The sequence below is a fragment of the Thamnophis elegans genome, chromosome 2 (genome assembly GCF_009769535.1).
Source record: "Thamnophis elegans isolate rThaEle1 chromosome 2, rThaEle1.pri, whole genome shotgun sequence".
In the NCBI taxonomy this organism is placed as follows: Eukaryota; Metazoa; Chordata; class Lepidosauria; order Squamata; family Colubridae; genus Thamnophis; species Thamnophis elegans.
In genome coordinates, this window is record NC_045542.1 from 36,130,245 (window position 1) to 36,145,134 (window position 14,890).

At 44.9% G+C, this 14,890-nt stretch overlaps 1 protein-coding gene across 7 annotated transcripts in view; it reads left to right on the forward strand.

Moving 5' to 3' along the window:
* Positions 1-14,890, forward strand: part of KMT2D (lysine methyltransferase 2D) — a 145,135-nt gene that overhangs the window by 113,621 nt on the left and 16,624 nt on the right. For 6 of the 7 annotated variants that reach the window (XM_032210726.1, XM_032210730.1, XM_032210732.1 and 3 more), the window contains 8 exons: positions 61-225; positions 3,845-4,001; positions 7,171-7,252; positions 8,540-8,712; positions 10,294-10,421; positions 10,931-11,057; positions 11,160-11,284; positions 12,521-13,664. In XM_032210726.1, the coding sequence (XP_032066617.1) occupies positions 61-225; positions 3,845-4,001; positions 7,171-7,252; positions 8,540-8,712; positions 10,294-10,421; positions 10,931-11,057; positions 11,160-11,284; positions 12,521-13,664 (2,101 nt within the window). The remainder of the gene's footprint in view (positions 1-60; positions 226-3,844; positions 4,002-7,170; positions 7,253-8,539; positions 8,713-10,293; positions 10,422-10,930; positions 11,058-11,159; positions 11,285-12,520; positions 13,665-14,890) is intronic. The other variant, XM_032210729.1, reaches the window with a different exon arrangement.

The window sequence follows — 14,890 nt, forward strand, 5'->3', positions numbered from 1 at the left end:
TTTGCAGGATGTGTTGGCATATGAAGAAGCCTTGGTCTGATTCAGTTCTTTTCTCCTCAGGAACTCTCTTTGCTGCCTTTGATGGAACCGGTAATCACAGCCAATTTCAACCTCTTTCCCCCCTTTGGAAGCAGCCCGATCAATGGCAAGAGCCAGTTGAAAGGCACGTTTGGCAATGCAGCCTTGGACAGCATTCCGGATTACTACTCACAGCTGCTCACCAAAGTAAGGCCAGCCCTGTGGCATTTTCTTCTTCTTTAGCTAACTGGATATAGAAAAAAAAAGAAAAAAAAAGTTAAATTATGAAAGAGGGAAAAAGCTGGGGGTAAAAAAAGAAAAGCACTCATGTTTCACCCATTTATAAATACATTGTATGTTTCATGGAGACAGAACAAATAAAGCTAGATTATAAAATGGATACAAAAGTTTAAAGAAGCAAGAACAGTGGATCAATGGGAAGATTCATGGGGGGACGGGGGAATCAAAATTTACACCAAGCTATGATCTGAGGAAAAACTGGTACAAAATGTTCTACAGATGGCATATAATTCCACCAACAATTGCTAAGATGGCTAAATCCTATAACAATAAATGTTGGAAATGCCACCACAAAGAAGGAATGTTTTTAGAGCCTAGGACAATTCACCACAGCCACCATGACACCACAAAGTTGCCGCCAGATACTTCCACATACCGAACTAGCTGCGGGGACAACTTTCTGGAGGTGGCCAGAGGGAGGGTTGGGCAGGCAAGTGAGCGGGTGGGCAGAGCATTCAGGGTGTGGCATGTGAGCAAGCTCATGGGCAGAGCGAGTGAGGTGTGGCAGGAGAGCGAGCAGGTGGGAAGAGCACACGGGATGCAGTGGGTGAACAAGTAGGAGGGCAGTGCGCAAAGTGTGGCAAGCAAGTGGGTAGGCAGAACATGTAGGCTGCAACAAGATGTTGGATCGCATGGGAGAGCCAAGCAGGCAAGTGAACGAGTGGGCAGAGTCACTGCACCGGAGTCCAAGTGGAAGAGGCTGGGGACGGTGGTGGTGGCAGCAGTCGGGGGTGGCGGGGTGTGTGTGTGTGTATGCATCCATTGTAAAACAACCATTCTGGGAAAGAGGAACCCTCAAACTTAGTGTCACAGTAGATTAGCTTGTAAGATGCCATGGATGCTTCGTTTCCAAATTTTATGTTGGCAAGAAGTTAGCAATAGCAATAGCAGTTAGACTTTTATACCGCTTCATAGGGCTTTCAGCCCTCTCTAAGCGGTTTACAGAGTCAGCATATTGCCCCCAACTATCCGGGTCCTCATTTTACCCACCTCGGAAGGATGGAAGGCTGAGTCAACCCTGAGCCGGTGAGATTTGAACCGCCGAACTGCTGAACTAGCAGTCAGCTGAAGTAGCCTGCAGTACTGCACTCTAATCACTGCGCCACCTCGGCTCTTCAAGTTGAGTTGCTGAGAAGACATGTTCTGAATAATGTCCCCATTGCCACCCACCCAGCTCCCCCTCTGGCCACCCATGCAACCCATTCTCTGCACCCACACGCTCTGTCCACCCACTCACTCCCCCACCTATGGTCCATCCTCTTACTGCACCCTGTCTTCTCTGCCCACCATTTGCTTATCTGCCACAACACCCTGCGCGCTCTGCCCGCTCCACTTGCCCTCCTCCGGCTGTCCATGGTGAGTTGTCCTCATGGCAAGTTGGGCATGTGGAGGTATCCTGTGGCAAGTTGGCCACAGCAAGCTGGCTGTGGTGAGTGGCAGCATGCTGTTCCATTCCGAAGTTTTTACATCTATATATGATGGTTGTGTAAAGAAAACCCAAAAGTATTGGAAAGAAGTACATCAAAACAATCTGAAAATACAATTTAAATTAAAACTACCAATATTATTGATGTGATCTCAGAGAATATAAATGAAATGTATCAGAATGTACTAAGATATATGCTGATAGCAGCAAGAATCAATCTGGAGCAACATTGGAAAAGAAACATCAACATAGGATTGGGAGACTAAAATTGAAGAATTACGTGGCAATGGAGAAAAAAAATAGCTACATTCACAGCAGAAATTAACCAAATTTAAGCAGAAAGTGCTCTCATATACAATATATCACATAGCATGGCAAGCTAAGAAACAGTATATGATTTTTAAAGAAAAAGCACTGTTTAAATAATAACACCCAACAGCAACAAAATAATCTAAACAGAAATTAGTAATACTATAATATCCAAATGTCTATAGAGATTCTCAGTCATGGCTCATGGTTGTCTCAAAGGCGCTTTTTCAAGAGTCAACTGGACTTTCTGGTTTTTCTTTGAAGACATTTTGCTTCTCACCCAAGAGGCTTCTTCAGCTCTGACTGGATGGGGTTCCCCACCATCCAGTCAGAGCTAAAGAAACTTCTTGGATGGGAAGCGAAACATCTTCAAACAAAAATCAAAATATAGCAATAGCAATAGCAATAGCAGATTTTTATATACCGCTTCATAGGGCTTTCAGCCCTCTCTAAGCGGTTTACAGAGTCAGCATATTGCCCCCAACAACAATCCGGGTCCTCATTTTACCCACCTCGGAAGGATGGAAGGCTGAGTCAACCCTGAGCCGGTGAGATTTGAACCGCTGAACTGCTGATCTAGCAGTCAGCTGAAGTGGCCTGCAGTACTGCACTCTACCCACTGCGCCACCTCGACTTTGGATATATAATATCCAAAGTAAAATATAAAAATATTTAAATAGCAATTAGTAGCATTTGCTGTATGCTGCACTTGCTGGCTCCGTAATTTTAAAAACTATTTAATTACCGTATTTTTTGGAGTATAAGACATACCTTTTTCCCTTAAAAAAAGAGGGTGAATATCTGGGTGCATCTTATACACTGAATACAGCATTTTTGGCCTCCTGAAACCCTGCCCCCTTTGCAAAAATGGCCGTTCATAGCCTTTAGGAGGCTTCCATAGTGCTCCTAGGGGCTGGGGAGGGCAGAAATGAATGGAAAATGGGCCGTTTTTGTGCTCATTTTTTGCCCCCTCCCCAGGTCCCAGGAACATTCTATAAGCCTCCTAAAGGCTATGCATGTCCTTTTTTGACGAAAAACGGGTCGCTTTTGGGAGGTCTGCAGAGTGCAAAAACTTTTTAAAAATTTCCCTCTTCAAAATCTTGGTGCGTTTTATACTCCGAAAAATACGGTAAGTTTATATAGACACACAGTTAGCAAAACAATCTTTAATGATTTTTTAATAATACAAATTAAAACTACAAACTAGTTCTGCTTAATAATTATGAACTTTGAATAGGTGTTTGATCTGCCCTATAACCCAAGATTCTTCCTGTTTGTCAATAAAGGAAGATTGGTACTCTTTCAGATGTGTCACACTGAAGTCACTAGCATCTTTTTTCATAGGCTACAGTTTAGTTCTTTCCTAAACTTCTAAGGAAGGTCAAAGGAAAGAAAGAAACACTGTAGTATTTTTGTTGTGCTATGCTTGAATAAGTCAGTGCAGAGAAGGCTTGCATGTGTTTCCATTCAGGGGTAAATGTAATACAATTGAGTAGAAATTTTTTTTTTTTCAAGGCAGGGGGTAGAGCGGTAGACCAGGCCTACAGAGAACAGTTGTAGCCAAGTCTCCATGACCACAAAGATCCCTCTTAACACTTCATTGCGTTAAAAATGTGTTCATTTCTTTGCCTAATATAATTTGGGGGCAGCTCAAACGGTAAAAGGAAGAATGCAAATGCAGCATGTGGCGGAGTAGCCTGTCAGATTTCTGCAGCCTTGGAAATGAAAGCGGGGGGAGGGGGAACAGGCAGGGGACTGTGGTGGTTGTTGATTCCTGTGTTCTCTGTCTAGAACAACTTGAGCAACCCTCCAACACCACCTTCCTCACTGCCCCCCACACCCCCACCCTCTGTGCAGCAGAAGCTGGTGAATGGCGTCCTGTCTTCTGAAGAGCTGACCGGGCAGTCCAAAGAGCCAGAGCTACCCCATGAGCCAGAAGGACAGAAGGGTAAGAGCGATTGCTGAGCATGGGGGTTAAGGTTACGCTCTAAGATACTCAGGGAGGCACTTGAATGCTGCAGCATGGTGGATATTCAGCATGTGTTCTGTTCTGTATCTGGTAGGATAAAACCGGAAGAGTCTGGTTTTAATGCTTGTAAGTGGAGGAGAATAGGGAACAAATTGGTCCAATAGAAGAAAGTGCTGTGATCTTAGCAATGAAATGCATTATGAGCAATGCAGGTGATCCTTGACTTACGACCACAATTGAGCCTAAAATTTCCGTTGCCAAGCAAGACATTTGTTAAGTGACTCTTACCCCATTTTATGAGTTTTCTTGCCAGTGAATCACTGCAGTTGTTAAGTTAGTAACACAGTTGTTAAGTGAATCTGGCTTTCCCCATTAATTTTGCCCATCAGAAGGTTGTAAAAAGTGACCACACAGTCCTGGGACACGGCAACTGTCATAAATACATGCCAGGTGCCAAGCATTCGAATTTGGATCACCTGATCATGGGAATGCTGCAACAGTCATATATATATATATATGAAAACTGATCGCAAGCCACTTTTTTCAGTGCCTTTATAACTTCAAAGGGTCACTAAACAAATGGTTGTATGTCGAGGACTACCTGTACAACAAACATTTACGGCAAAGGTTGCAGGTATGGAAAAGGCAAAGAGGAAGAGCTTTGAGGAGGTCTCTGAAAATGATTTCGTATGCATTGAGCCCTGAGAAAAGTGCCAAATCTAGAATGCATACCATATGTTTTGGAGTATAAGACGCATCTTTTTCCCCCAAAGAAGAGGGTGAAAATATGGGTGAGTCTTATACACTGCTCAAAAAAATAAAGGGAACACAAAAATAAGACATCCTAGATCTGAATGAATGAAATATTCTTATGAAATACTTTGTTCATTACATAGTTGAATGTGCTGACAACAAAATCACACAAAAATTATCAATGGAAATCAAATTTAGCAACCCATAGAGGTCTGGATTTGGAGTTACACTCAAAATTAAAGTGGAAAACAACACTACAGGCTGATCCAACTTTGATGTAATGTCCTTAAAACAAGTCACAATGAGGCTCAGTAGTGTGTGTGGTCTCCATGTGCCTGTATGACCTCCCTATAATGCCTGGGCATGCTGCTGATGAGGTGGCAGATGGTCTCCCGAGGGATCTCCTCTCGCACCTGGACTAAAGCATCCCCCAACTCCTGGACAGTCTGTGGTGCAAGGTGGCGTTGGTGGATGGAGCGAGACATGATGTCCCAGATGTGCTCAATTGGATTCAGGTCTGGGGAACGGGCAGGCCAGTCTATAGCATCAATGGCTTTGTCTTGCAGGAACTGCTGACACACTCCAGCCACATGAGGTCTAGCATTGTCTTGCATTGGGAGGGACCAGCATATGGTCTCACAAGGGGTCTGAGGAGCTCATCTCGGTACCTAATGGCAGTCAGGCTACCTCTGGCGAGCACATGGAGGGCTGTGCGGCCCCCTAAAGAAATGCCACCCCACACCATTACTGACCCACTGCCAAACCGGTCATGCTGGAGGATGTTGCAGGCAGCAGAACGTTCTCCACGGCATCTCCAGACCCTATCTTATCTGTCACATGTGCTCAGTATGAACCTGCTTTCATCTGTGAAGAGCACAGGGCGCCATTGGCGAAGTTGCCAATCTTGGTGTTCTCTTGCAAATGCCAAACATCTTGCATGGTGTTGGGCTGTAAGCACAACCCCCACCTGTGGATGTCGGGCCCTCATACCACCCTCATGGAGTCTGTTTCTGACCGTTTGAGCAGCCACATGCACATTTGTGGCCCGCTGGAGGTCATTTTGCAGGGCTCTGGCAGTGCTCCTCCTGCTCCTCCTTGCACAAAGGTCCTGATGCTGGGTTGTTGCCCTCCTACGGCCTCCTCGTCTCCTGATGTACTGGCCTGTCTCCTGGTAGCGCCTCTGGACACGACGCTGACAGACACAGCAAACCTTCTTGCCACAGCTCGCATTGATGTGCCATCCTGGATGAGCTGCACTATCTGAGCCACTTGTGTGGGTTGTAGACTCCGTCTCATGCTACCACTAGAGTGAAAGCACCGCCAGCATTCAAAAGTGACCAAACCATCAGCCAGAAAGCATAGGAACTGAGAAGTGGACTGTGGTCACCACCTGCAGATCCACTCCTTTATTGGGGATGTTTTGCTAACTGCCTATGCTTTCCACCTGTTGTCTATTCCATTTGCACAACAGCATGTGAAATTGATTGTCAATCAGTGTTGATACCTAAGTGGACAGTTTGATTTCACAGAAGTGTGATTGACTTGGAGTTACATTGTGTTAAGTGTTCCCTTTATTTTTTTGAGCAGTATACATTGAATACAGCATTTTTGGCCTATCAAAACCCCACCCCCTTTGCAAAAATGGACGTTCAGAGCCTTTGGGAGGCTTCCAGAGTGCTCCTGGGGGCTGGGGAGGGCAAAAATGAGCAAAAAATGGACTGTTTTTGCCTCTGCAAGCCTTCTGCATGCCCTTTTTTAAAAATAAAAAATGGTCCGTTTTTGCGAAACAGTTTTTTGCTCATTTTTGCCCCTCTGCCAGCCCCCAGGAGCATTCCACAAGCCTCCCAAAGCTCTGCATGCCCCCTCCCCCCCCTTTTTTTTGGAAAAAATGATGTCTTGGGAGGCCTGCAGAATGCAAAAACTTTTTTTTTAATTTACCTCTTCAAAATCATGGTGCCTCTTATAGTCCAAAAAATATGGTACAAATTACTGTTACAATTTTTTATACCGTTTATTCCCTTCTTCTGGGGATCCTTCACTTATTGTTTTATTTATATTTTATAATAAATTTAAAAAGGAAATAAAAAAATTATAAAGGGTGGCCAAGAGGATAATAGGAAATGATTGCAAATTTCTGAAACATAAACGATGGTTTATCTCTTCCTGGTTACAGAATGGCATTTTGCAAGGTACTGCGGTATCACTGAAAAGGCCTTATCCTTGTTTGCCATTGACCTCTTCTTTGCCAAGAATTGGGAGAATTTATAGGGAAAAAAGCCTCCCGGTGTATATTGGTGCAGAACCACAGGCTGTGAATTCTCATGCTATAGGCATGGTTAATGGCACTCCTGGAGCATTGATATTTGATCCTTTCTTTCTTATTCTATGTGTGCAGATGCTCCCTCTGTGGAAGTGAAAAGCTTAGATCTGCTTGCAGCTCTGCCTACCCCACCACACAACCAGACTGAGGACGTCAGGTGAGACTAGAAGCCTGATTGAGCAGAAACACAAAAGACAAACTGGAAAAGAAAAGCCATTTATCAGTGTGCCATCCAAAATCTTCCCCCACCCAGTTTCCTTCAGCTGTGTTAATCATTAATTCACTCCACCCTAACTAATATAACAAAGTCCATAGATCTGGATGGTATGTAATTGGGAGATATTGCTTAGTTTATAGGAAGCAAATTAGGCCTCATGCATAATCTTTTGAACTTGGAACATATAAAGTAGTTTACTATTTAGTTACTTTACTTTATTGTCACTGCACATCATACAATGAAATTAAACGCCATCTTCAGTGTACATTATAACTATGAAAATAAAAACACAAACACACTTCGTTCACATGCTATACAATTGAATTGGAAACCCCTGATACTGCATTAATATTGCACTATAAAGTAGAATTCAATATAGTTATTGCCCTGGGATAGAAGATGTTTTTCAGCCTATTTGTCCTTTTTTTTATTGTCCTGTACTGTCTGCCAGATGGCAATAGTTCAAAAAAAGGGTGCCCAGGATGAGATGGCTCTTTAAGAATGTTTTGAATTTTCTTACTGCAGCAGGAGCTATAAAGCTCTTCCAAAGAGGGGAGAGGGCAACCAATGATCCTCTGGGCAATGACGTTGACCCTCTGGAGTGCTGTCCTATCTGCCACTGTGCAATTGGCAAACCAGACACAGGTGCAGCAAGTTAAAATACTCTCTATGGTGCAGCGGTAGAAGGTCACCAGCAATTTTTCATTTAGTTGTTGTTTCCTGAGACATTTCAGGTAGTATAATCTCTGCTGGGCCCTTTTGACCAGTGCTGCAATGTGAGTGCCCCAGGTCTGGTCCTCTTTTAGGATAACACCCAGAAATGCAAAACTGGCCACTTGCTCCACTCGGTCTCCATTGATAAGCAAGGGCTGGATGTCTGATCTATTCCTACTATAGTCACTATAAGCTCCTTGGTCTTATTGGTGTTGAGGACCAGGTTATTGTCTCCACACCATGAAAGCAACCCGTCTACCTCATCTCGATAGGCAGACTCATTCCCCCCAGAGATGAGTCCTTTCTTGTCTGGGTGTAATTGGAATCCCTTGCTGATTTGCTGCATTTCATCCAATTCCCAGATTTACATCCTGCCCATCTCTTAATTCTGGAAATGGCAAGATTTGTTGATATTCACCAGCACTCCCATAATGCCCCTAAATCACTTTCACAAAAACCAGGTGAGAGCAGATGCTTTCTAAATTGTATAACCGTTCTCCAATATCTCTGCAGGATGGAGAGTGATGAGGAGAGTGACTGCCCTGACACCATTGTCCCAGCATCGTCTCCAGAAAGTGTCTTGGGAGAAGAGATACCACGCTTCCCATTGCTGGTTGGAGCCTCTGAAGTGGAGGAGTGCCCCATGTCCCCTGTCATCCCCATAATTCCAAAGGCCAGCATCCCAGGTTCGTGAAAAGCAATGCCTTGTAGGGAAGATAACCCATGAGCTAGAACCGTGGTTCTCAATCTGTGGTCTGTGAAGCCCTGGGAGGGGGGCGGGGACTGCAATGTCACAGAGGGTCTGGGAAGGCTTGAAGAAATGTTATAAATCTTGAGTTAAATCTTGGGGTTCCGTGACCACAAAAGTTAAAAGGGGGTCTGTGGTGAAAAAAATGGAGAACCACTGAGCTAGAATAATCTTTAATCCTTGTTGCATCTGCATTTCCCAGATGAAAAGTACCCTATAATCCAAACTCTTTTGACCTAAAAAGATTCTAAATGTTACATACCTGAGCAATGATAACAACATACCAATGTCTGTAATAACAATAATAAACTGCTGCATTATACACGCTATAAATGTAACAATAACAATTCCAGTTTGGCATGAGACATAAACTCAGACCTCTCAAAATAGCCAGGTCTTCAGTAGATTATGAAAATGGGTGCCACCTGGGGATGGCAGACAACAAGGTATTCTAGACCAGGGATCCCCAATCAGACAGGTACCAATCTCTGGCCCATTGGGAACCAGGTTGCGTACATGGCAGGTGAGTGCGCAGTTTCATTTGTGCATGCGCAGGATCTATGTTGCATGCACGAAACCATCCCCTACCCATCGCCACTGCTGCTGCCAGCCCATGGAGCCAGAAAGCTTGGGGACCGCTGTTCTAGAGGATAAGGACTTCTGTGATCCTTCCCACAATATCCATTATAGATGGAGAACTTCAGCAGGCATTCTATGGTTGCTCAGATGGATAGGCAGAATCTATCTGGGAAAAACAGTATGTTAGACAGCCAATCCAGGGATGAAATTCAGCAGGTTTTGACAGGTTCTGGAGAACCAGTAGCAGAAATTTTGAGTAGTTCGGAGAACCGGCAAATGCCACCTCTGTCTGGTCCCAGAGAGGGTTAGGAATGGAGATTTTGCAATATCCTTCCCACAGGAGTGGGGAGGGAATGGAGATTTTGCTGGCACACTCACTAAGCCATGCCCACAGAATGGTGGTAAAAAAATTTGAATTTCACCACTGAGCCAGGCCCTTGACAGGGTAAGGAATAATCAATGTTTTGAATTGTAACTAGAAGCATACTAGCAATAAGTGCAGCTCTTACAGCAGCAAGATAGTGTTAAATGATAGTAAAGCAACAACTCTGTAGGCATCGTATGCTAGTTGAAGTTTCTAGGTTGTCTTCAAGGGCAGCCCCATGTAAAGTGTAATACATGAAGTGAATGAGATCATGATGAATGAAGTCTCCTAGATATTGAGTTCCCCTTGCTCATTGCTGTCGTTATCCCCCACTTCATCTCTGACCTTCTGCTTTGCATAATTTCTAATGTCCCAGTCTGACACTGGGAGCCATGCCTTCAGGAAAATGCCGGCATTTATATTGGTTGATCTGTGACAAGTCTATTCAGGTACACGATTCCGGATTGAGCGCTGAATTACCCTAACTTTAGATAAGTGGTTTGAATTTCTGGAATAGGAGCTTGAGTGGCAGCTTCTGACAGCTTTTTTATTTTTCCTTTGCATTTTTCCCTTCAGTTTTCCCAGATTCCAAATCCTATGGGACTGTGGAGCCAGTGGGAAAGGAGACACCTGGCACTTCCTGGGAGAGAGCCAAAGGGAGTGAGGTATCCGTCATGCTCACCGTGTCTGCAGCTGCTGCCAAGGTATGGAGTGAGCACCAAAAGTCATCTTTTGAGCCTTGGGAATTAAAGTCCAAGATATTTGAAGGCTGTGAGTTGGCAAGAGTTGCTGTATAGATATTTTAGGCAGGATAAAGTCCTCATGAAGTGGACATGACTTATCTGCCTTGTTTGTCTCAGAGCCCTATCAACTGGGGTACCGTTATTTGGTAGAAATGCAAGAAATCTCTAGTTTTGCTTTGTGCCATAGCCATCACCTATTCTGACAGCTTATCTTGAGTCTGAGCATCTTTTATTGTTGCTACTTTTCTGGGTCTCATTACTAAACCGCTGTCAAGCACTTGGTAGGTGTTCAGGTTGATGTGTCCCCCACATCGACAAGAATGTGCTGACATTCTTCTGTCCCATGACCTGCACTGTGGATACGTCAAACAACATTTATTTGGTGATTAGACTACACTAAAGGGTTTGGGGGTTCCCTTTCTCAATCTGCTGAAAAATACTTTCCTGACCATTCCCATTGTCTTCTCCAGAACCTGAACGGTGTCATGGTGGCGGTGGCAGAGCTTTTGAGCATGAAGATTCCCAGTTCTTATGAAGTGTTGTTTCCAGAGCGAAATGTCACCGGTGAACCCAGGAAAGGTGAAACTGATGCACAAAGTGAGTATTCCAGTCAAGATAGCCTCTTGGTAGTACATCTTTTCCTGATTTTTTCCAGTCTGTCTTTTATTGGTCCCTGTTTCTCTGTCCCAACCTCCTTAGGCAAAGAGAAGCCAGTAGTTTCAAAGGGCCCTGAAGGAGGACCAGAGTGGCTGAAACAGTTTGATGCCATGTTGCCTGGCTACAGTCTCAAGAATGAACTGGACATCTTAACTTTGCTGAAACAGGTAAAAGAGGAGCTAGGACTTTTTTTTAAAAAAAAAATCTAATTTGTTATTGAATAGTTTTTAACTACTTGCAATAAGCTTATTTGAAAGAATAGAATATAATAACAGAGTTGGAAGGGACCTTGGAGGTCTTCTAGTCCAATCCCCTGCCTGGACAGGAAACCCTACAACATTTCAAACAAATGGTTATCCAACATCTTCTGTTCATGTTTTTGCTGTAATTCTTCTTCCTTTTTCATGTAAGAATAGATTACAGATTATCACCATAGCCTCATATTTTGATATGTATTTTGTTCAAATTAGAAAAAAAAAGATCTTGAAAGAAGATGATACTTTACAATAGAGCCACATTCCCCCCATTTCATCTTTTGCAGAAGAACCCCATTGAGAAAAGATGTTGATTACCTTAAGTAGCACTTATGATCTTTCTCAGACTTTGTTGCTTTCAGGGTGGAACTCCTATTTCCTGTCTGAGGATACCCACGCTCTTTTTTCATGACACTCAGTCAGTTCCCCTAGCCAATCTCTCTTAACCAAATTCTGAAGAAAAAGAAGGGAAAATCAAATTTCTGATAGCCAACAGGCTTTGGTGTGATGGAATAGTGCTCATATTAAAAGCATATGTTGTGCTGGTAGGATGTCTACTATCAAGCAAATTGGCTGGTAGTCTTACTTGGGTCTGCTTCTTTTTCAGAGATGTTTGTATTAGAATCTCTAGCTAGAATGGGAGGAAAAGTGAAAAAAACCTATCAAGCTTGGAGTCCTTGCAGGGAAGGAAGCCACAGAGGCCAGACTCCACCTCCCATTTCCCTCCTCTAGAATTCCTGAAGCCTTTATCTGATGCTTCTCAAGAGATTGTAGTCAGTCTGGGGAGATTCTTGTAAATAGTCAAGCAGCAATAAAGAAGCAGTTCAAAAGCACGTTAAAAATGCAAGTAGAGAAATAGGGACCACCTTTGGTGGGGAGGTAACAGCGTTCCGTGTACCTTTGCCATTTAGTCATGCCGGCCACATGACCACAGAGAAGTCTTCGGACGGTGCTGGCTCTGCAGCTTTGAAACAGAGATGAGCACTGCTCCCTAGGGTCAGGAACAACTAACACATATATGCAAAGAGAAACTTTACCTTTTAATAAAGAAGCAACTCTGATCAGCTCATAGAATTGTTCTGGTTCTTAGTACCTGACAAGTTTCTTCCTCCCCCCCCCCCCCCCCCCCCCCCCCCCGCCACCCTTTAGGAGACTTCAGTTCCAGAAAAAGCTGCTCAACACTGCTACATCAACAACGTTGCCAATCTGGATGTCCGGCAACTCTTAACGCTTCCTGAAGAACCGTCTCCTCCTCTGTCCCCATTTGCACCCTCTCCACCAAGCCCACCCAAGATTCCTGAGCCGCCCCCTGAGCCAGAAGCACCACCTCCACCTGTGACCTCCCCTCCACCCCCATCCCCTAAAGAAGAAGCCCCTCAGTCTCCCCCTAAGGCCAAGCCTCGCTCCAGGCCCCTGGAAGAGAGTGAGGAGAGCAAGCCAAGGCTAAAAAAGTGGAAAGGGGTGCGATGGAAACGATTGCGCTTCCTCATTACCATTCAGAAGGGTGGCACCAAGCGTGATGGGGAGAGGGAAATTGCGGAGTTCATTGAGCGCTTGGCCACCACTCTTCGGCCCGAGAAAGTGCCACGTGATTTACGGAAGTGCTGCTTTTGCCATGAGGAAGGAGACGGGGCCACGGATGGTCCAGCCCGCCTCCTTAATCTTGATCTGGACTTGTGGGTGCACCTCAACTGCGCCCTCTGGTCCACGGAGGTTTACGAGACTCAGGGTGGGGCCCTCATTAACGTGGAAGTAGCACTGCACCGGGGCCTGCTCACCAAATGCTCACTTTGCCAGAAGACCGGTGCCACTAACAGCTGCAACCGTATCCGCTGCCCCAACGTCTATCACTTTGCTTGTGCTATCCGTGCCAAGTGCATGTTCTTCAAGGACAAGACAATGCTGTGCCCAATGCACAAGCTCAAGGGTCCCTGCGACCAAGAGCTCAGCACCTTTACTGTCTTCCGGCGGGTTTACATCGAGCGGGACGAGGTCAAGCAGATTGCCAGCATCATCCAGCGCGGGGAGCGCCTCCACATGTTCCGAGTGGGAGGCCTGGTCTTCCACGCCATAGGGCAGCTCTTGCCCCATCAAATGGCAGACTTCCACAGCGCCACAGCACTCTACCCTGTGGGCTATGAGGCGACCCGCATCTACTGGAGTTTGCGGACCAACAACCGGCGTTGCTGCTACCGTTGCACCATTTGCGAGAACAACGGCCGGCCAGAGTTTGTGGTTCAAGTGATGGAACATGGTTTGGAGGATTTGGTCTTCACAGATTCCTCACCACAGGGTAGGGATCAGCTTGGGCATCGTTGTCATAAGTTTGCTGGTTGAGGGTTTTAGAGCAGGGCCAGAATTCTTCCTCTACTGTGTTTCCCCCAAAATAAGACAGTGTCTTGGCCTTATTTTCAGGGAGGTCTTATTATTTTTGAGGTGCAGGAGGCAGTAAGTGTGATCACCTCGTGGCTGCTGCTGTGTTGCAATATTTTCAGGGAGGGCTTATTTTAGGACATGCGCTCAAAAGCCCAATTAGGCTTATTATCCGGGGAGGCCTTATTTTCAGGGAAACAGGGTAGGATCCCGAGTGTCTTAATATTATGCAGGATTGACTTGAGAGAATCCTCTGTCCAGAATTAATTGTTTGAAAAAGCACAGCAGTTTAGGGGTATGTTAAGATCAGTCTGTTTTCTGAAGCACTGAGCTTATTCCATGTTTGAAAGTAGGAGGAAGACTCTTGGACCTTGCATAGCTCAGCAAAGACCTCCAAAGATGCCCTCTTGGGTGCATGTAAAATTAATAACACTTTAAGATAGTTGCTACATTGTAAAACATGCTTTTCAGACAACCAGTATTTAAAGTGGCTAAGGGGGGGTGCTATTTCTACGTTTTTGGTCTAAAAAGTCCATAGGGAGAAGAAGGGAGATTAGTTGTTCAAGATCAGGAAGATTTGGGGGAGGGGGGGGAACACATTGGCATATAGAGCCAGTACAGACTAGAGTGACCATTTCTTTGTAAAGTAAATAGGGAAATAACAATCTGTGCCATCATTTCTTTGGCCCAGGCCTGAGGCCTGTGTATACGCACCTTCAGCCTTCTGACAAGAGGATATGGGCATGGCAGGCTCCCTGAAGGAACTTAGGTGGGGACAGGGAGACTGAGAGTTTGCTGAGGCTGAAACAGTACAAGTAGTCCTCAATGTACGACCACAATTGAGCCCAGGATTTCTGTTGCTAAGCAAACCAACTGTTACGTGAATTTTGCCCCCATTTTACTTTCTTTCTTGCCATTGTTGTTAAGTGGATCACTGCAGTTGTTAAGTCAGTAACACGGTTGTTAATTGAATCTGGCTTCCTCAGTGACTTTGCTTGTCAGAACTTCGCAAAAAGTGATCACATGACCCCAGGACACTGCAACCGTCATAAACACATGCCAGTTGCCAAGTGTCCGAATTTTTATCCCATGACTACAGGGATGCTGCAACAGTTGGAAGTGTGAAAAATGGACAAGTCACTTCTT